We start from the raw sequence: 26,839 nt of genomic DNA, 5'->3' as shown, positions 1-26,839 counted from the left end.
TGGAGTCAACAGGACTGACCACAGCAACACATATGGAAAATGGGGAGGGAAAAACAGAAGAGTCAAAGACTTAACTCCTGAGATTTTTTTTTTGGGGGGGGGGTGAGTAGCTAAACAGATGATGATGTCATCACCCAAGATAGAAAAGCTGAGGGCTGGGTGGATTGGATAGAACAGGCTTCAAGGGGAATATCAAGAGTGACATATCTGCAATTTGACATATCTACTAGAAATCTACATAGGCGTCAAGAGAGCTTTTAGCTAGGTAAGTCGGTAGCACAGCAGGGAAATCAGGAATGAAAGCTAATATTGGACAGCCAAGGCATATAGACAGAAGTTAAAGCCATTATCTAAAGAGAGAGGGTAAAGGGAGAAGACAAGGAGCCAAAAACTGATTCAAACAGCACAGCAATCAGCAAGGAGCCTAAGAAGAGTAAAGTCCACTGTGTGTCCCAAGAGCCGAAGAGTAAAGTCCACTGTGTGTCCCAAGAGCCAAAACTGGAAATGCTTAAAGAGAGGGATAGAACCTATGCCTGGTACCCCAGTCATAGGCTGTCATGGGGGCAGCTGGGTATGTAGCCTTGGAGGTACTGAGCAACTGTGATAGAGGCAGCTTCACAGTGATGAGGAGATTGAAAGGATTGCCATACCAGCTTCTTCCAGGTTGGGAAGGAAGGAAGGAAGGAAGAAAGGAAGGAAGGAAGGAAGGAAGGAAGGAAGGAAGGAAGGAAGGAAGGAAGGAAGGAAGGAAGGAAGGAAGGAAGAAAATGGTGCAGCCAGATGGTGGTGGCTCACACCTGTAATCTAAGCTGCTTAGTATACTGAATATAAGGATTAGGCAGAAAAGTCCATGAGACTCATCTCTAATTAAGCAGCAAAATCCTGGAAATAGTTTTGGCTAAAGTGATAGAGTGCCAGCCTTGAGGAAAAAAAATTAAAAAACAGTGCCCAGGCCCTAAGTTCAAGCCCCAGTACTGGAAAAAAAATGTACACAGAAAATACACAACAAAAATGCTATAAAAATTTCATTGCCACCTACATAGCTCATAAATCTTGAAATACCATGAAAGAGTTCCTAAATAACCATTAAATAACTTTATGGAGTAACTCTCTAAGACATCATGAAGGAATAACTAATAAAAAGCAATTGTAAAAAGCTGAACAAAAATAGAAAACCTGGCTGGGAATAAGTCATACCTGATGCATTTCTATGTTGTAATGCTAACAAAGCTACCATAAACCCAGAGTAGAGACTTCTGTGGTGACGTCATCCATTTTATTACAAATCCCACAACCAGCAAAACGTTTGTCTAAAACTGTGTCAGACTTTTATATCATTTGTTGGCAAAGTGCTACTGAAATTGGGTCATATTCCATTTCACTCAACAAATACTTTTATTTTATTTTTTATTTATTTATTTTTGGTCCGGTTGTGGGGTCTAAGAAAAGCCTAAATGGAACGAACCATAGGGAAATTTGTGTCTCCTCTCTTCAGCTTGTTCTCTGCCTCAGATAAGTTGAGAGGAGCAGGGAGAGGTGGGCAGAGCTGGCTTCCTGAGAGTGAGGACCACATAATCACTCAGAGCCCTTGCTCAGAAAGGCCTCATTACTTGGTTTGATCTCTGATGTCACCATCTTGAAATTCTTAATTTCTCTTTGCTCTGGGTCCCACAAATTATGTAGCTGGGACTAGAGATGGAGGCTGGGAAGGATGAACCTTTAAGAGAAAAGTGAGCTCAGGCCTGTCTCTCACCTGCACCTCAAACCCATGGTCTTGACCTTCCCTCATGTCTGCCCAGTAGCAGAACCAAGGGACCTGGAGCTGACTGACCTGGATTTACGGGAGGAACAGGAAGGCAACTCTCCCCACCTGACACTGTCTCTCGAAAGTTCACATTTTATCCGTAAAAAAATAATATAATATTTGCATTCTGTTCCATTTTAGATAGATAGATAGGTAGATAGATAGATAGATAGATAGATAGATAGATAGATAGATAGATAGATAGATAGATAGATTGATTGATTGATAGATTGATAGATTGATAGATTGACTGATTGATTTGTTGGACACATTTTCAAAATAACATACCATGTCTCCCCACAGTCTTTAAACATTATTGCTTCAAGATTACATCCTACACAGGATGACCCATTGCAACGAGGATACCCACAGGACAATATATTGGAAACAAACTTTACAATTTCTGGCGGCAAGGGGTGGGGGGTGGTAGGAGTGTGGGAGGTGGGGGAGGGAAGGAATAGTAGGACAACAACAAGGAAGGGAAGGAGTAACAATGATCCACAAGTAATGTACCCATTGCCTTACTCATGTAACTGTAACCTCTCCCTACAACATCTTAACTATAAAACTAAAAAAAGAAGAAAAAAAATTCCATCCTCAGCCAGGCATTGGTGGCATGCTACTCACCAGGTTGAGACCATAGTTCAAAAGCTAGCCCTGACAGAAAAGTCTGTGAGACTTCTATCTCTAATTAATCACCAAAAAGTCAGATGTGGAGCTGTGGCTCAAGTGGTAGAGTGCTAACCTTGAGTAGAAAAGCTAAGGGACGACATTCAGGCCCTGAATTCAGTGCCAGCCTAAAACCACAGAATAAAACAAAAAAGATACACTCTTGGTATTACCCAGCTATGGCATCCCTTCTGCCCTCTCCAATAACCTCACACACTGTAGAATGGGGGGCATGAACATCATGGGGGGCAGAGAAGAAGCTCCTGTGCACAGATACCCACTCATGGGACTCGGTTCCTCTCTCATGGTTATCCATGGCCTTCTCTGGCATGTTAGCTGATTCATGGCTTTCTGTCACATTGTTTCCGCCCTTCCTCCCTCTCTTCTTATAAAGTTACGTGTAGTTGCTAGAACACAGCCTTCCCTTTCCACTCCCTGTCTAGGGACGCTGTCATGGACGGTCTAGTCAGCTTCTGATTAGGTTGCCTGGCTCCTAGCTGGGTTCTGCCCACTTCTCAGTCGCCATCTCTGCTCTCAGTTCCGGACACAAATTCTTCTGGGGGTAGCCAGTGTGGCCAGAGCTTGGCAGATGCACTCTAAAGTCTAATGATGAGCACCACCAAACTCACTCACTTCTCAGACTTACACACACAATGCCCTTTTCCAAGAATGATGGAACACTCCAGCCTAGCCTCAAGTTTCCACTGAGATGCCATCCTTCTAGGACCCCTCCCTCTGCAACATTTCTGTCTTCCCTACTCACCAGCTGGAAAAGCCAGTCCTCATCTCCCATTCTTTCCTTCCTTTAAAGGAATACTTACCACATTGGTGCTAACTTGTCTGTAACTCCCCACTAATATATAACTATATGATACAATACATAGCAATATATTAGCCAGAAAAGCCAGTCCTCCTTTCTTTCCTTATAGAAATACTACACTCTTGCTAACTTGCCTGCATCCTCTACAAAATGTATGTTTACATTCTATCATATATAATAAATGTTATATAGTATATATATATATATATATATATATATATAAAATCAGAACAGAAACTTAATTGCCTTCATCCAATCACCAAAATCTAGCAGCCAAGAAAGAACAATGCTAGTGAAAAATGGGCATTGTTAAGTGATTTTTCACACTAATCCTCAAAGAAAAAGGTTTATGTGTTCCTTAACAGATGAGGAAAGACTCAGAGAGGTTGAGTGAGTTGCCCAAGAAAAAACAGCAGGAAGTGCTACAGCCAGGTTCTCAAACTTTAAAAACTAGTGATCTTGTGAGCATTATCAGTAATTTACTAGTTTTATATCTTGGATATGTTTTCTATTAACTTATTTTTATTGTAAAGGTGATATTCAGAAGGATTACGGTTACATAGATCAGGTACTGAGTACATTTCTTTTTCAATATATTTTTATTGTAAAGATAGTGTTCAAAGGGGTTACAATTACATGAGCAAGGTAATGAGTCCATTTCCTATAGAGCATTGTTATCTCCTCCTTTGTTTTTCCCCTACCATCCCTTTCCTCCCACCTCCCAACTCCCCCCTCCAAAGTTGTAAAGTTCGTTTACATCTCGTTGCTACAATGAGTCAACCTGTATCCTTATTTCAGCATTTTGTTATTTCTCTTCCCCACCTCAAATTAGAAAAATGTATATACAAAATGCAGAACACCAGAATCAACAGGGGTTATACCATGGGGGAAGAACATACAAAGAAACAAAAAAAAATCACATAGTACATTTAAGTACACTAAAAAGAACAGCAAGAAAGATAAAAATCTCTTGTGTCCCTATCTTGGGGTTCATTTCACTTAGCCATCAGCTTATATGGTCATATGTACATAGCTTTGGACCTCTTCTGCTTGTCCTAAACATATACTAGTTATTGCAAATAAGGGAAACATGAGACCTATGTTTCTTTGGGCCTTGCTTACTTCATTTAATACCATTTTTTTCCAAGTCTTTCCATTTCCTAACAAATGGGATGGTGTCATTCTTTCTGGAGGCATAGAATTTATATATATGTTTACATATATACATATATGTATCACAATTTCTTGATCCATTCATCTACTGAGGGCCTCTAGGTTGGTTCCATATCTTAGCTATGGTGAATATTTCTTTTTGAATAGTGTCACCTCTTCCTTCGTTTTCTCCCAGTTTTTTCCTCATTTTCAACATAGCGTATAGTGGGTATCAGTGCTGAATTAGTTCACGCTTTGTCCCAGTATTTCTGTATTTCCCCTTCTCCTCGCCAAAACAAATAAACTTATATAAAAGACTAAAAAGTACAGAAATCAAAACCAGCAACAAAAGAAGAAACACAAAAACAAAACAAAATAACAAAATCATTTAAAGTAAAATAAAAAAAAACCTCGTTTCCATGTCTTGGAGTTCATTTGGATAAATATTTTATTTGATCATATGCAAATAGCTAGTGAGCCTTTGTGATCCTCTCCTAAGAATATCCTCCTTTGGTCTCACTGTGTGAATGTTTAGAGTTCTATATAATTTATCATGCCCAAGTGTAATTTTTTTTGTCTTTTAACATCTAGTCTGTTTACTTGTAAATTTATAGGCACATTTTAATCACTAAAAATGAGGGAAAACATGAGACCTATGTGTCTTTGGGTCTGGCTTACTAAGTAAAGATCTAAAATCACAACAAACCAAAGAAAGACTGGCTAAATGAAATTGCATCAAACTGAAGAGTTTGTGCATGGCAAAGGACATAGTTAGCAAGATAAATAGAAAGCCCACAAAATGGGAGATCTCTACTAGCTATGCATCAGACAAGGCCTCATATTTAAAATATACTTAGAATTCAAAAAAATTAACCCCCCCAAAAAAACAAATCTTCAAAGAAACAACAACTCAGTAAATGGGCTAAAGACTTAAAGAGAGACTTTTCAAAGAAAGAAGTATGAATGGCCAATAGACACATGAAGAGAGTTGTTCAACATCTCTGGTCATAAAAGAAATGCAAATGAAAACAATATTGAGATTCCACTTCACCCCACTTAGAATGGCCATTATCAAGAAAACTAATAGCAACAGATGCTGGAGTAGTTGTGGCCAAAAGGGAACGCTTCTACACTATTGGTGGGAATGTAAACTTGTTCAACTAATCTGGAAAGCAGTATGGAGGTTCCTGAAAAGACTAAATATAAAGCTTCCCTATGACCCAGAAATTCCACTCAAGCATTTATCCAATGGACCACAGACCAGGCCACACTAAAGCCACCAGCACAACCATGTTTATTGCAGTATTGTTTACCATAACCAAGATATGGCATTAACCCAGATGCCCCTCCATTGGTTGAATGGATCAAGGAAATGTGTTAAATGAACACAATGGAATTCTACTCATCCATCAGAAAGAATGATATTGCCTCATTCATAAGGAAATTGAAAAACTTGGAAAAATGATCTTGGATATCTTTTAGTTTCTTTTCTGTGTCAGGTTTTCACGTCAAAACTCTTCTTAGCTAGTGGCTCACATTTATAATCCCAGCTACTTAGGAAGCAGAGGTCAGAAGGATTGGTGCAAAACCAGCCTGAGCAAAAAGTTAACAAGACTTTCTCTCAATCAATAATCTGGGCATGGTAATACAAGACTGTGGAACCAGCTACATGGGAGGTCATAGGTAAGATCACATGAGAAATAGCAGGCCAACTTCAATAGGGCAACATTAGTCCATGGCTTTGTGTTATACATGTGAAATTTCAAGAAAACTTGTCTTAAAAGAACTGGGGCTGGGAAGGTGGCTCAGTGGTAGAGTGCTTGCCTTGCATGCATGAGGCCCTGGGTTCGATTCCTAGCACCACATAAGCAAAAAGAAAAAAGCTGGAAGTGGCACTGTGGCTCAAGTGGTAGAGCACTCGCCTTGAGCTGAAGAGCTGAGGGACAGCGCCCAGGCCGAGTTCAGGCCCCACGACCGGACCCCCCCCCCCAAAAAAAAGAAGGAAGAAAAGAAAAGAAAAAAGAAAAAGGAGAACGAGGAAGAAGAAGAAGAGGAGGACATGGAAGAGGAAAGAGGGTCAGTGGAGGAGGAAAAGAGAGTGAGAAGAAAAGGAGAGGAAGAAGAGAGGAATAGGAAAGAAGAAGCAAGGAGAGTAGGGGGGGAGGAGAGAAAAGGAAAGGAGAAGAGAAAAGGGGAAAGAAAGGAGGAGAGGCACAAGAAGAGGAAGAGAGGATGGGAGCGAGGCACCAGAGCTTAGGCCTACAATCCTAGCTACTCAGGAGACTAAGATCCAGAGGATCCTGGTTTAAAGCCAGCCCATGCTTCAAAGGTATAACTCAAGTGGTAGAGTGCTATCTGAGCAAGAACATGAAGTTTCAAGTTCAAACCTCAGTACCAGCATACACAGACACACAGATAAATACACACTCACATTCACTCTCTCACATTCACACACACACACACACACACTATTTTCCTTATCACACTGAGTTATTCATGTGCAGTAGGTTTGTAGACTTTGTCATGACCAGAAAGCAATCCTGACTGCCCCATTTCCTAGTTGAGTGAAAATGGGCAAGTCAGTTAAACTCTTCAAACCTTTTTTCTCAACTATAAAAAGAAGAAATAATAGTCCTTATTTTGTAAGGCTTGTTCTGAGGATTATTTGATACCTATGTAAATTACTTAAATAATATGAATTATTCATTCAACAAGCACTTAGTGCCTTTGATACATCAGACACTATGCTCAACTCATAGGACTGAAGAAAGCCAGTGAGCTATGTAGTACCACTAGCAAATAGCCAAGCTACTTCTTTACAGGGTTGGAGATTTTCCCACTGCAAGCTAATAGTTTGTCAGTTACTGGCTCACTTAGGGCAGGACACATGAGATTCCTGGGTCAGACACAGAGGACTTTATTATCTGTTGCAGTTAGCAGCCTGAGCTGTGTATTTGTCAGTTCCTCTTACTCCCCAACTCCTCCAGGGGCAATACAGGGAAGCCCAGGTAGAAGGTGCAAAAGCTGAGAAACACTTAGCTTAGGAATTCACTGCTTTTATAGTAGGCAGCAGCCAGACTATGCATTTTCTTAGAGAAAAGTGTTACCTTATTGCAGGACAAATTGACCCTGACAAATGGCTTTCAAGTCTTTTGAGTTTTTGGTATAGTCAACAAGGTGAGGCAGGGACTCTCAGGGGTCACAGTCACAACTACACCTACCTACTAAGGATGGTTTGAGAATTAAATGAGATAATATATCTCAAATCATGTGGGATCTGGAACATTTTAAAGAAGTTATCCATACCTAACAGGGAAAGTGAGCAATAAATGTAAGCTATTGCTATTGATCATTACAATCATACACACTGCAAAGAGAACTGGTGTTGTTTAAGTGTAGAGGGATTACTGCAGAAGGTAAAATAATAATATAATAGTAATAGGTGATAATTACTGAGATTTTACTGAGTATAACTTTATATAGTAGGCAGCTCAGTGGTTAGACGATTTACTTAAAGGCATGCATCTTGCCCTAGGCTCGGTGCCCAGCAATGGAAAACATAATAATAATAATAATAGTAATAATAATATTTTTGTTTTATAGGTAAGAAAATGAGGCTCCCAAAAGGTAAAATTGTGGCTTAAACTGTTTATTTATATCTATATATTAAGTATTTATTATATTGAGATAATTTTTTGGGGGGGTCCGGTCGTGGGGCCTGAACTCTGGGTCTGGGTGCTGTCTCTCAGCTCTTCAGCTCAAGGCTAGCGCTCTACCACTTGAGCCACAGCGCCACTTCCGGCTTTTTTTTTCTGCTTATGTGGTGCTGAGGAATCGAACCCAGAGCCTCAAGCATGCAATGCAAGCACTCTACCACTGAGCCACCTTCCCAGCCCTAATAACATTTTGTGAGCAGGTATTCTTTCTCCTTAAGTTGGAAAAAAGTGTACCTTGAAGCTCAGATTTCCTTGATACTAGTGTGGATCACACTTTTTTTCTTTTCCTTTCTTTTCTTTTTTTTTTTTTTTTTGGTTCTGGTCCTGGGGCTTGATCTCATGGCCTATGTGCTGTCCCTAAGCTAACTTGCTCAAGGATAATACTCTACCCTTTGAGCACTGCTCCAGTTCTGGCTTTTTGGTCGTTAATTGGCAGTAAGAGTCTCATGGACTTTCCTGTCTGGTCTGGATCACACTTTTTTGGTGGGACTGGAATGAAGACTATAGAGGAATCACTAGGCCCTATCCCTTCAGACTTCAATCCTGTGTTCCCTACACCATTCTTAGGAGTCAGGATCTGAATTTGCTTCCCCTTGGCCTGATGTGAACCCCTGAAGGCCGCAATTTCAGCCACACAGCACCCCTTTGCTTTTCAGGAATAACAATGTTGGCCTCTCCATCTCAGCACTGAGGAAATCAACATTTCTCTAGTGGCCAGTCACAACACCTCCATTTGCTTCCATTTGCTTCTGTTACTGAACTATGTTCTGCCCACTAAGCAAACAACCCCTCCCTTTGTTCCTGGTCATCTCCCTTCCCCTTTCCTTATAGCACCTCAGTTCAATGTTCTTAAGCCCTAGCCCCTCCCCTCAGGCTTGTAAGTCAGTTAAAAATGAAAGTACCTCTTTGAAGAAGTCACATTTAGCATAGAAACTACTGTGCATGTTTTTAAAAAATCCACTCCAAACCCTGTCAGATTTATGAATCAGAAAGCACTCGTAGACCTGAAAGATCAACGTTCCAAGCCAACTGAAGCAGAAAAGTCTGAAGAAAGTATCTACAAATAACCTGCAAAATGCCAGACTGGAGGGGTGGCTCAAGTGACAGTGTTAGCTAAGAGGAAGCAAGCTGGCGGAGAGAGTGCCCTTGATTTCTCACAACATGCCTACCAAATTCACTCAGGTAGCTAAAAGTATGGTCTCTGTTTTACCAGAAACAGAGGAGAAACTAAGGCATGGTGAATGGAACAGCCACCAGGGTGTCAGCCCTTAAGCCCCTCAGCTCTACTGCCTTGGAATCTCTGGAGACCTAAGCATCCACCTCCTAAGTTCTAGAAACAACCTCTGTACCTGAACTAGAGATTCTCAACTGTGGAAGGCACACAGAATTCACTCAAGGTCTCTAAAAATACCCTTTCGTGCCTGGCGCAGCGGCTCACACCTGTACCCCTAACTACCTAACTTGGGGGTCTGAGACAGAGATGGAGATGGGGGGCTTCCAGGCCAGTGGAGACCCCGTCTCCACCAATCAACGCTGGAGGGGGTTTGTGTCGGTTCTCACCGCTCTGTAGAAGGCCTGAGAAGGAGTCGCCGGGCCTGAGGCGGGCCCTGAGCAAAAACAGGAGGAAAAACTAAAGGAAAAAAGGCTACGGACGTGGCTCAAGAAGTGGGGCACCCTCCAGCAAGTGCCAGGCCCTGACTCGCACTCTTCTTACCCCTGTTTCTGCTGCATTAATCCGGGGTGGGGGTGGGGTAGGTCCAAGGCCATCTGCATGCTCCCCGAACTCGACGCTTTCCAACCTTTCTGTATTTGTAGGACCTTGACGCGTCCTTAGGACCCGACAGGGCTCCAGGGCTCCCCCAGTCCACGCGAGACCCGAGACCGCAAGGTGTCTCTCAGAGCAGGACCGCCACACCACCCCCACGCCACCCCTCAGAACCACCACCGAGTCCTTACCATTTCCATCCTGACAGCCAGCGTCCCCTCAGCACGGCGCCCCGGGACAGCCATGGCCCGGCCCGCCCAAGGCCCGCGCGGCCTCTCAGCGCTCGCGCGGCGCGCGTGGGCGCACACTCCTAGGTGCGAAGGCGTCCGAGGCCCCGCCCACCAGGGGGGCCCTGCGAGACTTCTGATTGGACTACAGGAGGTCCTGGGGGCGGAGTCGGGGCGTGACCGCCCTCTGACTGGGCTATAACTTCGGGCCCTGCGGGCGGCCGCCGACTGGCGGGCGGGTATAGACGCACGCCGGAGCCGCGGTTAGTCGGGGCGCGCGCGGCGCCGGGCGCAGCTGCTGGAGCTGCCGGAAGGGGGCGGGCGGCGGGGTGAATGGCACGGAGCGCTGAGGGAGCTCTCCCGCTGTTGGTGGCACTCAGTCCCGAAGGTGTCGCTTCCAACTTCGTGCTCCTCGGGAAGCATCCGGGAGTGGGTCCCCGAGCCCCGGAGCGAGCCGCGTCCCCTTGGCTTCCTATGTCTCTCCTCGACTTCATTCTTCTTTTTATTCATCTCTAGAACATGGACTTCACGCGCCTCTGGCTTGGGCTTCTGCTGCCCTGGGTAGCTGCGCTGGATTTCAGATACCACCACCAAGAAGAGATGGAAGCGTTCCTGAAGAGCGTGGCCCAGAACTACAGTTCGATCACTCACTTGCACAGTGTTGGGAAGTCTGTGAAAGGTAGGGTCAGCCTGCCGGCACCCTGTCCCCTCGCCCCGCCTGTGTATGCCCCCCCCCCCCATGAAGCTACCACGACCTGTTTACCTCCAAACAGGTAAACCAGCGCTTGCCAGGTGATTCTCTAGTTTGTTCTTTTGCCCTGTCAGGCGTGTGGGAGGAAGAACTGAATCGTACTGAGCCGCTGTGATCATTCTTTGAGTCATTTCCATTGTGAAGAGTTCTGTTTTTAGGGATCCTGTCGACAGGGTTCATCCGAGATGTGTATTTTAGTTCCTTTTCAAGATTAACATGTCCTGAGAAAGACTATCAATCCACCCGAGTTCCCTTCTCCTTGATTTCTTTAAATCTAGGTAGGTTTCTTCAAGTGTCTCATAAACTAGAATATTAGTGCAGTTTCATGGATAAGATTTCTTTGTCATGTGTAATAAACCCTAAGGTCTAAAGTTTTGCAAAACAGAGTGGTTCTGTAACTAAAGCCTATTTTAAAATTGTATCCACTTGACAATTGCTAGTTAATAATGTTGCTAGTAAGTTGCTGCTACTCTTCCAACATTTTCATCCTTATTGTTTGTTTTATTGTTTTAACTTAGAAATATGTATATACTTCTCATCTTCAGAGGCTGAAAATTTTGAATCATAAAGCAGTTAGTTATTTTGTTCAAATTCACCCAGATGGTGATTTTTTTCCCAGTACTATCAAACCCAGGACCTCAAACATTTTACAAGTTATCACTGAGCTATATATCCAACCCTAGATAGTAAACTTTTTACCAGGATTGACACCCAGATTACTTTGCATGAGGCAAATAATTCCATCAGATGATATTATTTCTTAATCTTTTATTACATCAGCACCCCTTTCAAAATATTATCAGAAAAACTTAATTAAAAGTTTCATGAAATTTAAACAGTTTGGATTTCAACTCTAGAAAGTGTGTTTGAACTTTACCTGGACTTTTGCTCTGAATTTTTAAGTTTGTTGGAAGTCTCTTAATGACCATATTCCTGTGTAGTCATTTTTCAAAAGAATTAAGGTTGTAGTTCTTGTATTAAAAATCTTGAGCTGTGTATAATAGTACCTTAATTTTAAAACACTGCCAAAGAGGTAGTGCCAAAATTAGTCTATATTGTTCTGTAAACCCAAATTATAGAAATTGGATGTCTGAGAAATTGTATCTTAAATCAGCATATGTATTTAATCTTTTGAAATCATTTTCCCCTTAGGGCTTAGTAGAACCATTTAAAAGATTTAAGAATACTAATTATATTAATAAAGAATATATAGAACACAACTAGCTTGAGTTATTGTTCAGTCACCATTTAAACTGCAAGATGATGAGGATGTTAATTGTAAATACTGGATGATTTGGTAAGTTTTCATTTTTTCAAACACAAAGTGTTTGTGAAAGACAGTAGAGGAGTCTCTTTCAAAGTGTGAATCAACTATTCTAATCTGTCCTGTCAAACTACAGGAATGTTGAAAGCTCACAGGCTTAATTCTTTTTTCTTTTCTGTTCAGTGGTAGGGCTTGAATTCAGGGCCTGGGTGCTGTCCCTGAACTTTTGTGCTCAAGGCTAGTGGTCTACCAATTTTGAGGCACAAGTCTACTTCCAGTTTTTGAGTGGTTAATTGGAGATAAGAGTCTCATGGAAGCCAGGCACTAGTGGCTCATGCCTGTAATCCTAGCTACTCAGAAAGCTGAGAACTGAGGCAGGAAAATCTGTAGACCTCTTACCTCCAGTTAACCAAAGACAAAAACAAATAAAAACAAAAACAAAAAGTCTGAAGTGGAGCTGTAGCCCTGAAAGCTCCAGGACAGTGCTCACAGACTTTCTAGCTCAGTCTGAATTAAAACTGCAATCCTCAGATCTCAGCTTCCTGAGTGGCTAGTACCTGGCTTTTTCTTTTTCATTTTTTCTTTCCTCCTCCTCCTCCTCCTCTCCTCCTCCTCCTCCTCCTCCTCCTCCTCCTCCTCCTCCTCCTCCTCCTCCTCCTCCTCCTCCTCCTCCTCCTCCTCCTCCTCCTCCTCCTCCTCCTCCTCCTCCTGCTCCTCCTCCTCCTCCTCCTCCTCCTCCTCCCCTCCTCCTCCTCCTCCTCCTCTTCCTCCTCCTCCTCCTCCTCTTCCTCCTCCCTCTCTCCTCCTCCTCTCCCTCCTCCTCCTCCTCCTCCTCCTCCTCCTCCTCCTCCTCCTCCTCTCTCTCCTCCTTTTCTCCCTCCTCCCCCTCTTTTTCCTCCCCTCCTCCTCCTCCTCCTGCCACAGTTCCACTTCTGCTTTTCTGGTGATTCATTGGAGACTTTCCTTCCCCAGGCTGGCTTCAAACCACAATCCTTACATCTCAGAGTCCTGAGTAGCTAAGGTTACAGGTGTGAACCACAGGTACCTAGCTCTCTTTTCTTTCTTTCTTTTCTTAAAAAATTTACTTTGTTGTTATTAAAAATGTGACGTACAGAGGGATTACATTTAAATGAGTCAGGTAAGGAGTACATTTCCTTTCATACAACATCTTCCTTCCCTTCACTGTCTCCCGGCCCCTTATATGCACTCTTGTGGTTAAAGGATTTATAAGTTATCATTTAATAATAAAATCTGACACTAGTAGCCAAATGTTTGCGTTGAGTTTGTTTCTCTGAATAATTACTCAGATGAAGAAAAATCTCAAATATGCCTTAGGTTTTAAGTAGTAGGTTAAACTATGCCCCAACTATGTGAGTCAGTTGCCAAAGTATCTGCATGTGAGGGTAGTAACTGAGATGTGCCTTTGTTGAAACTGTTTTTCCCTCAATAGGCAATTTACCCTAGCCTCTATGCCCACTGGTATAAGTTTACTAAACAAAAAGGATTTTCTATAAGTGTAACTTATTTATTTACTTTTATTATTAACATGGGCAACTTTCCCCATGGAAAAAAAGAAAGTAACATTCCTACCTAGCCAGATTCATTTTGGAATTTTGTATGTGTGTATCACATGTGTTTTCTTTTCTTTTTACTTTTTTTTTTTTTTGATCCATTCATGGGGTCTGAACTCTGGGCCTGGGCGCTGTCGCTCAGCTCTTCAGCTCAAGGCTAACATTCCACCACTTGAGCCACAGCGCCATTTCCAGCTTTTTTCTTTTTGCTTATGTGGTGCTGAGGAATCGAACCCAGGGCCTCATGCATGCAAGGCAAGCACTCTACCACTGAGCCACCTTCCCAGCCCCTGTGTTTTCATTTTTATGACTTAGGTTCTTTTTTTCCCATTTCACATGAGTTCATTACCTCTTTCCAGGAAATGACAGAGTTCATTGCTATATAGTATTTTAGCCTCTTTCTTATGTAGTTTCTTAGTTACTTATTCGTACCTTTAGAGGTTATTTATTTACTTATTTATTTTGTTCTTTCTTTTTTGTGTCAGCTTTGCCTGGGCACTGTCCCTGACCTTTTATGCTCAAGGCTAGTACTCTACTGCCAGAGCCACATCTCCATTTCTGGCTTTTTTGGATGCTATATTGGAGATACGAATAGATTTTTCTGCCTAGGCTGTCTTCAAAGCTCAGTCCTCAGGTCTCAACCTTCTCAGTAGCTAGGATTGCAAGAGTGAGCCACCAGTATTCAGCTAGGAATAATTTTATATAAACAATGATGATACAAAGCCAGTGTATTATTAAAAATCCTATCATCATTGGATTTTTTTCACCATTTATTTTGAAAATTTTTAACCCACCCAAAAATACTTGTATGCGTGTGTGTGTATGTGCACATGTGTGCACGTGCACATGCATATGTGCGTGCCAGTCCTGGGGCCTCAACTCAGGACCTGGGTGCTGTCCCTGAGCTTTTTTTGTGCTCAAGGCTAGCACTCTACCACTTGAGCTTGGCTTCTAGGTTTTTGGTAGCTAATTAGTTATTAAGAATGTCACAGATTTCCGGCCCTGCTGGCTTTGAACTATGATCCTCAGATCTCCACCTCCTAAGTAGCTAGGATTATAGTCATGAGCCAACAGCACCCAGCTGAACACATATATTTTCTTACTTCCATTCATTTAGTAGATTGACTATATTTCAGTGGAGCCTTGTGAAGGAATTGCCACTACCTAGTGACATAGTAAAGAAAAACATAGGTGAAACAAGGGAAGTAACTTAAAAAAAGAAAAGCATGGATTGAGTTGAGAAAAAAAAAATCAGAAAAGGTGCAGCATTCATTCAGATTGTTCATTCATTCCTCTGATCAGTTAGGGATTGTCTCCCTTTTTTGTTCTCAGCTCCTTTGTCTAGCAAGAAGCTTGGAATATAATTAGTACTCTATATCTATTTAATGGATTGCATATTGGCTGAGCACTAAATGTGTTCCTTGCCATCATGAACCCCCACTTCCAAATGCAGATGTGTTTTTAGGGCTTTTTCAGGGTTTCCTCAGCTTTCCAAATTAGTTCAGGATTCTTTTTCTTTTTCTTTTTTTTTCTTTTTTCCTAAAAAAATACTTTGTACTAAGGACTGACTTTCAATAGATGACAGCCAAGGAGATGGTGTGTTGCCAATGAAACACCACAGAATCATTTTAAATGAGACTTCCATCACCTGGCTTTTAAGAGTTTTGACTCACTCCCTGATAAATCTAATCTGTTTTGTCTGGGTAAGGAAGATTGCTGTTGTAAACGCCCTGAGGTTGATAATTAGCTCTGTTATCAAGTACTCTCCACGTGCTGTTTGAACATTGTTTCAATCCCTGCTGCTGAAAGTCACAATAACAAAACAGCAGCTGCATTTACAGAGTATAGCAAATGTAGGCAGATTAATTAACCTACTAAGGATCCCTGAGCTAATGAGTATTAGAAGAGGATTCAAAATAGGCCTCCCAACCTTCCAAGCACCTCACTTGGTAGAGAAACACCTTGCCAGATGGAGATGGCTACATAATATTTACTTAATTTAATATTGATAGATTTCTAAAAATGGAAATTTCTGGATCTAACAGTTTTAAGAATTAGATACAGTTGGGCATTGGTGGGTCACACCAATCCTAGCTACTCAGGAGGCTGATATCTGAGGATCACAGTCCAAAGCCAGCCCAGGCAGGAAAGTCCATGAGACTCTTATCTCCAATAAACCACTAGGAAACTGGAAGTTTCGCTGTGGCTCAAGCAGTAGCAAGTTAGCCTTGAGCCAAAGAGCACAGGGACAGCGCCCAAGCCCAGAGTTCAAGCCCAGGAGTGACCAAAAAAAAAAAGATACAAACAAAGACCGCACTGGTTGCTCAGGCCTGTAATCCTAGTCACTCAGGAGGCTGAGATCTAAGGATCATGGTTTGAACCTGGCCCCAGCAGAGAAGTCTCTGTGAGACTTGTATCTCCAATTAACCACTCAAAAAAACAGACGTAGAGCTGTGGCTGAAAGTGGCAGGGTGCTAGCCTTGCACAAAAGAGCTCATCAAGGACAGTGCCCAGGCACTTAGTTTAAGCCTCACAAGTCCAACAACAACAGCCACAAAAAAGAATTGGATACACTTAACTAAACTGGCTTTTTATAAAAGACTATCTTAATTTATAATTTCAAGAAATTTATATCAAGGGAAAAAAACCGTATAAAATTTACAAATTACAATGTCTACATCTCTAAAATAACTAGTATGCTATTAATAGAATCTAATTCTGTTACTCATGCTTTTTCTTTTTTTGTGGTACTAGTTTGAATTCAGTATCTCATACTTGCTACTCTGGTACTTTACCACTTCAATCATACCTCTAGCCTGGTTTTTCACTGATGTTTTCAAGATAAGGTCTCAAGAATGATTCTACGCAGGCTGGCCTCCAGCTGAAATCCTTCTACTTTCAGCCTCCAAAGTAACTAGGATTCTAGACCTGAATCACCAGCACTTAGTACACACGAGTGCTTTGAGAGATTACTATAGTATTTATTTGTCATTGTTATGTTTAAAGTATAGGGAAATTTTTACTATGTCTTTCTGCAAGAACTCTCATGGTCACATATTCATTAAATAGCTATTTATTAAATGTCTCTTATACCCTTTCAAATGTTTAGAAAGTTAGCTTCCTGTCTTGCCCCTACATTGCATGTACTACGTTCACATTCTGCCTTGATTGAGTAGGGTTTTAGCTGATTGTCTGCCCTTAGAAAAGAACATTATATAGAAAATTTGGGCACAGCACTTGATTTTCAGTTACACTTAGTCTATTTGCCAAACATGCTCCTAAAACTAGTTTGAGATCTTATATAATGTGTTTATTGTGATGCAAATATTGCCATATCAAGGACTATCAAGAAAAATACTAAAATGTAAGAATTTCCACTAAAGCTGGGATCTCATGCTTATAATCCTAGCTACTCAGGAGGTTGTGATCTGAGGATTATGGTTCAAAACCAGCCCAGGCAGGAAAGTCCATGAGACTCTTCATCTCCAATTAACCACCAGAAAACCAGAAGTGGAGCTGTGGCTCCAAGGGGTAGAGAGCCTTGAGCAGAAAAGACCACCTGGGCCTTGAGTTCAACCCCTATGACTAACCAAAAAAAAAAAAAAAAAAAACCTACTACAATATACATGTTTTTTATTTAAAATTATGCAAACATTTTAACCTGAAATAATAAGCCTTATATTATGATTATTTAGGGTTTGTAAAATAAACTATCTTTTTTTCTTATAGGGAAATAAGTTAGATGTCCTCCATATTTTAACATGTCTTAAGAGAATATCCTAAAAGTAACACAGAAGTTTACTCTGCCTCCTAAGTTTTGCCTGTAACTTTATAGACATCTGATTCTAACAATCGGATGAAGTACCATTGCCATAGTAATTTATATGTTTTAAAAAATGAGAGTAAGAAAAGGATCCATTGTTAGTAGGTCATGGGTGTTTGACTGGAACCTAAGTCTGTACCAAAGACTGAATCTTCAAGCACTTTTTCTTTGCCCCGTGCTTGTTCTAACCTTGCTCCTGTACCTGCTCCCCTCTCCACTGGTCCCTATAATTCTGAGAGTTAGCAGGCATTTTCTATCAACCAAAAAGATGCTTACATTAAATCTACTGTCTGTGTTGAGTGATCCCCAATAGAATTCTTTGATTCCCTTTCATTGTTCTCAGTTTCTTCCCAAGTAGTTTGAATCTAGACCTTTGGTGTATGATTTTATTTGTCTTTTGTTTTTCCCCCCTTGTGCTCTTTGGTTATAAAACAAAAAGAGGGGACTTGGTTGTGATGTTCAGTTCTGGGAACCTATCCACCACAGAGCCTTATTTAGTTTGAGATGTTGATCTAAGAACAAGGATTTTCATTAAGGAGTGTGCTGCCCCCTAGGGGTGAATTTGGTAATGTGAAGGGAAGATTTGGGTTATAGGTCTTTGGAGAGAGGGAGAATTTCCTTCTTGGTACATTTCGTTTACTCCTGTCAGCAATATACAGATAGTCATGCACAATGAAAGACTCTGCCCCTCTCACTCTTTCTAATGTCCTCCACAGATAAAAGAAGAATGTATAACTAAGCCTAAAACCAAAGTGCTTATGTTCCAACAAAAAATACTTCTCACTTTTAATATATGCTGAACTTCCCAGGAACACAACTATATGTAAATGACGGGGAAATAGACTTTGTTTTGCTCTCAACTTCAGTGTGACGTATTTCATTTGCAGAAAATCCTACCACCCGAACCCACAAAACTGAACCAGTCTACATTTGTAATCTAGAACTCTGGAGTGGAGATATAAGAATCTGATTCTCTGTTAGGTCTTCTGGTGCACTTCCCCAAGTTTGTATGTACTGATGCCATATTCTTATAAACTGCTTTCTTTTTTGTTTCTCATTTATACATAGTTTGAATGTTACATTGATCTTCTAGAATTATGTATGTACATATGTGGATACAGATTATGTATGAATCATATGCCAGCTTAGCAAAATAGGAATTGCAAAATATTGGAAACAAAATAATGCATTGTCTTAAAGAATTAAGAACTACTGGTCTAAAATTGCAGGTACAGAAAGCTGATAAGGACACACTGCAAGTTTCTGTAGCTAGAAGTGATTGGTGTGTGTGTGTGTGTGTGTGTGTGTGTCTGTCTGTCTGTCTGTCTGTCTGTCTGTCTATCTGTCTATCTGTCTGTGTCTGTTTGTCTGAATGCAATCAAGTGAAATTTAATAAAACACATTTTAGAGCACAAATGAATATTTATTCCATTAACTTAAACTTAGTTTGATTCACTTCAATGTTAATTCCTCCAGGAAGTCTTTTGCTATTTCCCATCTTCCTGAGAATCTTGTGGTAGATGTGTCTTACACTTGCAAGTTAGTTACCAGGCTTCCTGCAACTTTGTATCCTAGGTCCTAACATGTGTTTGGTGATACTCTGAATGAGCCTTAAAGGGTTCTCCATACTTGATAGATGAAGCATGGGAGTCTATAGATACTGTTTATGTTATCATAAATTATATAAATATACAGGATATGTATATATAATTTAACATTTTGATGTTTATCTACACTTATATGTGTTGTATGAAAATGCTTTAGTCTCTCAAGATAGTAAGATTCCTTTTTTCACTGTAAGCTCTTTTGCTAAAACGAGTTTGATGGTAAATAGTGTGATAACTTAGATATAATTGAGCTTCACAATGATGTGTCAGTCAGAATGAGTCACTGGGTTGCAGGGGTAGGATTCAGAGAAGTTAGTGTCTTCAAGTAATTATAGACATAATGGAATTTGATGCTCACTGAGGAACCTGGCATCCTACCCCTACACACACACACCCTCTACCCCTCAAACAGGTATTCGAAGGAAGAGCAGATATTTTAAAAATCCTTTTAATGGAAGAATTCACTTTAGCAGAAATGCAGACATCTGGAAATGTGGAAAACGAAGAATTGGGTTTCATATGTGACATTCCTCAGGAGTTTTTCACCTGGGCTTGAACCCAGGGCCTGGGCTCTGTCCCTGAGCTTTTTTTTCCCCTCAAGATCTACCACTTTCAACCACAGCTCCACTTTCAGTTTTCTGGTGATTAACTGGAGATAAAAGTCTCAAGGAAGCTGGGAGCTGGTGGCTCACGCCTGTAATCCTAGCTACTCAGGAGGCTGAGATCTGAGGATCGTGGTTCAAAGCCAGCCCGGGCAGGAGAGACCGTGAGACTCCTATCTCCAATAAACCACCAGAAAACCGGAAGTGGCGCTGTAGCTCAAGTGGTAGAGCGCTCGCCTTGAGCTGAAGAGCTGATGGACAGCACCCAGGCCCAGAGTTCAAGCCCCACGACCAACAAAAAAAAAAAGTCTCAAGGACTTTTCTGCCTCAGATCTTAGCCTCCTACATAGCTTGGGTTATATATAAGCATAAAGCACCAGTGCATGGAATTATTTTATGTTTTTAATCAGAAAGATTTATTTATACCTTTCAAACAATACAGAAGTTACATATTGTTAAATTCCCAATATAAGCTGCTCAGTTGGAGAAAGTATTTTTTTTTTCGTGTTCTTTGGGACTCCGATAAATAACCTTATTGTAATAATAGGTATCCTAGAAATAACCTTTGTTGGTACATCCTTTGTTACTAGTAGGTTCCTTTTCAATTGGGAATAATAGAAAGATAAGTTGGAAAATGCCTTCTAAATGGACGCACTAAGTTTTCAGACTCTGTAGCCTCTAGTCCTGACACACAAGCATGTTGAGCAGTGGCAGAGACTTTCAGACTTTTCAAACTACATGTTCTCTGACCATTGATTCTTGCTTGGATGTAAACACTCTCTGCCAGGCACTGATTTAGGCTAAGGCTACAGTAGTGCATAAACAGAATCTCTGCTCTGTTTCTTACATTGCCCATGAGGGAGAAAAATGAGAGACAAAACCAAGAGCAAATTTTGATAATGGCTGTAAGGCACAGAGAAAGGTCATAGAGAATAACTGTTACTCTCTATGACGGCCAAGCCGTCTTACTTATTACAGTCTCTCCTTATCTTCAGTTTCAGTTCCCACTGTTTAATTTACACAAGGTTAACTGTGACCTGAAAGTAGACATTGGAAAATTCCAGAAATAATTTGTAAGTTTTAAATAGCATAAAATCTCACGCCACTCCTCTCTGTCCAGCCTGGCCTATGACCTAACTATCCCTAACTATCCCTAACTATCATATGCACCAGATATGCTGCCTGCCCTTTAGCCAATCAGTAGACATTTCAGTTATCAGCCTCATGGTATCACAATAGTTTGTGTTTACATAATAATCCTTATTCTATTCAATAATGGTTCCAAAGAGCAAGAGTAGTAAAGCTGGCAATTATAGTATATTGTCATCATTGTTCTATTTTATTTATATTAACTATAGTTAACATCTTACGGTATCTAATTAATAAATTAAACTTTTATCACAGGGATATGTGTAGAGGGAAAGCATAGTACATATTGGGTTTGATAGTTCTCACAGTTTCAGGCAACCATTGGGATCTTAGAATGTATCCTCTGCAGACAGGGAGCACTATTGTATAGTCTCAGTGCCTAGACCTTCCTGGAAATTATGTTGGGAAGAATGTGTTAGGAATAAAAGATTGGAGCTGAGATCTGAAAAATGAGAATGAGCTTATTCTCACAGCCTAATTTGGATAACACTAAGATTTCTAGGTGGGTTGGGTTTGCTAAATTCTAAGAATAGAGATGATACCAACATAGCTGGAGCAAGGTGAGTGGAAGAAGATGGTATTTAATAAAGGTGGAGAGGTGTACAAGGGGCAGATTGCAGAGTACCTAGTAAACCAAGTCTCACTGTATAGTTCAAATCCTTTTCTGAGAACAGTAGGAAGACATCAGATGGTTTTAATCAGAGAGTGATGCAATGTGATATACATTTTAAAAAAAGCATATGGCTGCAGAACAGAGTTCATTAGAAAGGGACAGATATAGAGGCAGTGAGAATAAAAATAGGTAATCCAGGCAAATGTTGATGGTGGTGATTGAGACTGCAATGCTGTCTGAATAATGGGGAAAGCAGAGGGATTTAGGATTTGTTTTGGAAGTGGATCCATAATGGATTGGATTGGGAGAGGGGCAACTGTGAGGAAAAAGAAAAGTCAAAGGTGCCCCTTGGATTCTGTGTGTCAATTGAGTGTATGATGGAGGAAATCAGAAGGGGACAAATTTGGAATAAAATTCAGGACTCTAACTTAGTCAGTTTTCTTAAAATTTCAAAATCTTTAAAAGCTGCCCCATTTGGATTATCTGACAGGCAGATGAGTATGTACCAAGTGCTCAGGAAAAAAGTTGGGCTTAGAAGTCATAAACACTCTGAGGGTATTGAAACACACAGGAGTAATAATAAAAAAAAACAAACAAGAGAGCCGGGCGCCGGTGGCTCATGCCTGTAATCCTAGCTACTCAGGAGGCTGAACAGCCAGCCCGGGCAGGAGAGACCGTGAGACTCCTATCTCCAATAAACCACCAGAAAACCAGAAGTGGCGCTGTGGCTCAAGTGGTAGAGCACTCGCCTTGAGCTGAAGAGCTGAGGGACAGCGCCCAGGCCCAGAGTTCAAGCCCCACGGCCGACCAAAAAAAAAAACAAAAAAACAAAAAAACAAGAGAGTAAGATAAACAGAAGACAAGAATAGAGTTAGCTTTGAATCTGATATACTGGAGTCAACAGTGGAGGGGAAAATGAAGTTGACAATGAGGCAGGAGGAAAGCTAAGTGTTTGGGAGCATTCCATGACCACCCATAGTGAGTTTCTGGAAGTATTCACATCTCAACATAAGTTAGACTCAAAGCTAAGATCCCAGCAAGGATTGCAGTGCCAGACCCATAGGATAAGAACACACAGTAGAACCGGCGCCGGTGGCTCATGCCTGGAGTCTTAGCTATTCAGGAGGCTGAGATCTGAGGATCAAGGTTCAAAGCCAGCCCAAGCAGGAAAAGTCCGTGAGACTCTTATCTCCCATAAACCACTCAGAAAACTGGAAGCAGAACTGTGGCTCAAGTGGTAGAGCATTAGCCTTGAGCTGAAGAGATGAGGGACAGAGCCCAGGTCCAGAGTTCAAGCCCCACAGCCAACAAAACAAACAAGAATACACAGTGGCAAAAGCTGGAGAAGGCAGTCCAGGCTTCCTTCACTCCTTGTCCTTTTCCTGAAGGATTCCCACATGTTCCCTCCAGCTGTGATCAGAGACTACATGAAGAACAAGAACGCTTCCACCCAGGGAAGCCCACTCAAGTCTTCTGTGTTTAGAGTTCTTCAAGGGAGATAATCCCAGAGTGCAGCCCCTGACTCGGTGCCTGGTACACATCTCATCACAAATGTTCACATTTCCTTTTACATGTTTTTTGGGCTTTGTGCATCTTGACCCACTGCCTTAGGATACAAAATAACCTCACTAATTAGTGAACATTTCAAGAGTTTAGTGCTGGGGTGTGATTCAGGGTCATTGTTAAGACTTCAGGCATTCCCAGAGATAAGCCAGAACTAAGTTAAGCAGATTGGTTATGTTAACTCTTTCCTCTCAAGGTCATGGTTAAAGTTGAATGTGGCTGGAAGTCAACACTGAAGTCCTAAGGTTGAATGATAGGTCCCAAAGAACGGTTAAGGAAATTCCATTTCTCTGCAGACATATTTATTTGGCACTTACTGGATACCTATCATAGTTGGCAGCATGTTCTGGATAAAGAAGCTAGGCATGGCCCTGCCCCCCAACAGAGTTGGGGTGAACAGAATGGAAATGGCATCTACTAAGTACAGATGTGATTAGCATGCAAGAGCTGAAGGATCAGGAGCACTTGGCCAGGTGAAAGGGAGGGCGAGGAAGTATTGGATATACAGAACCATACTTACCTTAAGGAACACAAGTTCATTATAGCTGGAGGAGAAAGAGGAGGCTGTGATGTACACACGGAGGAACCTATTTGCTTCATTCAAGGGGAGAAACATAATCATCCTAGGAATTTATGCCTAATTGAAAAATGACATAGTTGATGGGTTGTTGTTTTGTTTGTTATTATTATGATGGAAGTATTAGGGTTTTAACTTTTCCCTGCTAGGCTGGTAGGCTACCACTGGAACCATACCTTTTTGTTTTTGTTTTTGTCTTTTTGTCAGTCATGGGGCTTGAACTCAGGGCCTGGGTGCCGTCCCTGAGTTCTGTTGCTCAAGGCTAATGCTCTATCACTTTGAGCTACAGCTACACTTCCAGTTTTCTGGTGGTTAATTGGATATACGAATCTCACAGATTTTCTTGCCTTAGTTGGCTTTGAACCTTGATCCTCATATCTTAGCCTTTTGAGTAACTAGGATTACAGGCCTGACCCTCCATTGCCTGAATTTTTTTTATTTTTTGTTGGCCCTGGGGCTTGAACTGTGTGCCTGTGTGCTGTCCATGAGCTCTTCAGCTCAAGGCAAGTGCTCTTCCACGTGAGCCACAGAGCCACTTCCAGTTCTCTGGTGGTTAATCGGAAATTAGTCTCATGGGCTTTCCTGTCAGGGCTGGCTTTGAACCGTGATCCTCAGATCTCAGCCTCCTGAGTAGCTGGGGTTACACGTGTGAGCCACTAGCGCCCAGAGTGTTGTTGTTATTTTTAGAATAGATTTTGTATGTGTTAGTACTAGATCTTGAACTCAGGACCTCGCACTCTTGGTTGGCTTTTTCACTCAAGGCTAGTGTTCTACCACTTGAGCCATACCTCTACTTCCTGTTTTGGTTATTTTTAAGATAAGATCTCACTTTTTTCCCCCCAGGGAAGCCTGGACAACCATCTCCTTCGTTCATGCTTACTTGAAAATATGAAGTTTAAGAACAGTTTTGTCATGGGGTTTGTTTTTGAAAACAACTTGTTCAGAGAACAGTGATAAATAAGGAAAGTATTTCCACTCACAGAACTTCTCGCTAAGACTGGCGAGATCTGCAGCCTCAAGGGAACTGTGTTTCTATAGGACATCCTGTTCTCTATCCTGACGACACTGTCTTTAAAAATAAGAAAGATTAAAATGGTATTTGAAGATGAATAATACAAGCTGCATAGTGTGTGTGTGTGTGTGTGTGTGTGTGTGTGTGTGTGTGTGTGTGTGTGTGTGCGTGCGCGCGTGCGCGTGCCAATCCTAGGGCTAGAACTCAGGGTCTAGATATTGCCCTTGAAGTTTTTTGGTCAAGGCCTAGCCAGAAGTAGAGCCATAGCTCTACTACTGTGAGCCTCTCTGCTCACAACTGAGATTTTTTTTTTTTTTTGATAGTTAATTGGAGATAGGAGTCTCACAGACTTTCTTGCCTGAGCTGGCTTTGAACTGCAGTCCTTAGATCTCAGCCTCCTAAGTAGCTAGGATTACAGGCCTAAGCCACTAGCACCCAACACAGGTCAGCCTAATACAGCTGGGTTAGTATGGAACAAAAATTGGAATTCAAATCCAGGTCTTTCAGGATTCAAAGTCCTAGTTGCCACTTGCAGTAGGTGCGTAGAAGGCCAAGGAGTCTTCTGTGGAGGTGACGGTGTGGTTGCCTTCCTTAAACCAGAGGAGCTCAGCTTTAACTTTCTGCATTGGGTTTCCATATAAGATTTTACTGGAGGGGCTGGGAAGGTCGCTCAGTGGTAGAGTGCTTGCCTTGCATGCATGAGGCCCTGGGTTCTATTCCCCAGCACCACATAAGCAAAAAGAAAAAAAGCCAGAAGTGGCCCTGTGGCTCAAGTGGTAGAGTGCTAGCCTTGAGCTGAAGAGCTGAGGGACAGCGCCCAGGCCCAGAGTTCAGGCCCCACGACCGGACACAAAAAAAAAAAAAAGATTTTACTGGAATGAAGGGTCCATGGCCAGCAGAGAGTAGCATGATTCATATTGCCTTGCCCTGATACCTGTCCAAGAGTAAATTGAGGTTGTATCACAAGTCAATGAGGCCAACTCTCTGGAGGATGCCAAGAAGTCTTAGTCCCTGTCGTTTGGAATGTGGCATTCTAGTTGAGACATGCACGTATGATGCTTTACAGCCCTCTGAAACCAATCAAAGCACAAGATGGTTGGAAAATATTGTACACTATCAAGCCAAGTGCCTGGAGATTATATAAATAAAAAGGTGTCTCTGTTGATCACCTGTGTTCTTGACCTCACCCACTCCCACACGCTTACTCTGCCCTGGGCCATGTGTCTCTGAATATCTCAATGCGCTGGAGCTTGTACTTACCTCTCTTGGTTTCCCTGAGCTCAGGAGCTTCTCTGCTCACAACTGAGATTCAGACTATAAGCCTCCATAGAGAGGCAAGGTGGAGGGAGAGGAGAGGAAAGGAGAGGCTGAATGTGGCCATTAACAACTTTGGGTTTTCCAAGAATAGCCAGAGATACGTTAGGTGGGAAAAGTGCAGGAACCCTAACATTGCTTGGTAGGATGGAGCCTTTTCAACATCCTTCCAGTGGTGAAAGAGAAAAGGCAGGTGCAGTACCGGGGTACAGAGGTGAGCTCAGAGCAGCAGAGGGCTTCTGTGTAGCCCTCCAAGGGAGGTGGTCAGGTGACACAAGAAACTTCCACTAACAATCTAGTGGAAGCAGAGCTTTTCCCTGTGTGCCTCAGATGGAGAAAGGCTAAATTAGGGAAGAAAACAAAATAGCTTCTTGTCCTTGGTAGATTCAAAGAACTCAAAGCTGCCAAAACACTGGAATTTGCTCAGCTGGTAATCCAAATTCTATTTCCTGGAAGGAACAGACTATGGACTGCTGTAAAGGTCAGTGCAGTCCAGGGAGAAGTCTACTACTGGAGTGGAATACAACCCAACACAAGAAGTCAACCTCTAAGGACACAGAACTACAGTAGGCTCACGAATCAGTGTAATCTAGAGATCAGAAGTGACCAGTGAAGAGTTTAATAATGCCTTTTCTTCTTTTCCTTGTTGGAATATAGGCTGCATCACAAGTTATCTATTGGCAATCATGTAAAAAATAATTTTCTAGAAACTGGGCATAGTGATACATGTCTATAGTTACAGCTATTTAAGAGGCTGAGGCTGGAGGATCCCATGAGTTTCTATAGCTCAGGCAACATATTGACTCTCTAGATGGGGGGAGTGAAAAAAACAAAGGAAAT

The 26,839-nt window shown here is 41.8% G+C and overlaps 1 protein-coding gene across 1 annotated transcript in view; it reads left to right on the top strand.

The window, feature by feature from the left end:
* The first annotated feature begins 10,385 nt into the window (after positions 1-10,385).
* Positions 10,386-26,839, top strand: part of Cpm (carboxypeptidase M) — a 63,810-nt gene continuing 47,356 nt past the window's right edge. The window contains exons 1-2 of the mRNA XM_069988411.1: positions 10,386-10,416; positions 10,670-10,832. Of these exons, the coding sequence (XP_069844512.1) occupies positions 10,673-10,832 (160 nt within the window). The 5' untranslated portion in view covers positions 10,386-10,416; positions 10,670-10,672. The remainder of the gene's footprint in view (positions 10,417-10,669; positions 10,833-26,839) is intronic.

The sequence above is a fragment of the Dipodomys merriami genome, unplaced genomic scaffold (assembly GCF_024711535.1).
Source record: "Dipodomys merriami isolate MVZ:Mamm:240054 unplaced genomic scaffold, mDipMer1.0.p SCAF_10, whole genome shotgun sequence".
Lineage (NCBI taxonomy): Eukaryota > Metazoa > Chordata > Mammalia > Rodentia > Heteromyidae > Dipodomys > Dipodomys merriami.
This window is presented reverse-complemented; position numbering and strand designations above follow the sequence as displayed.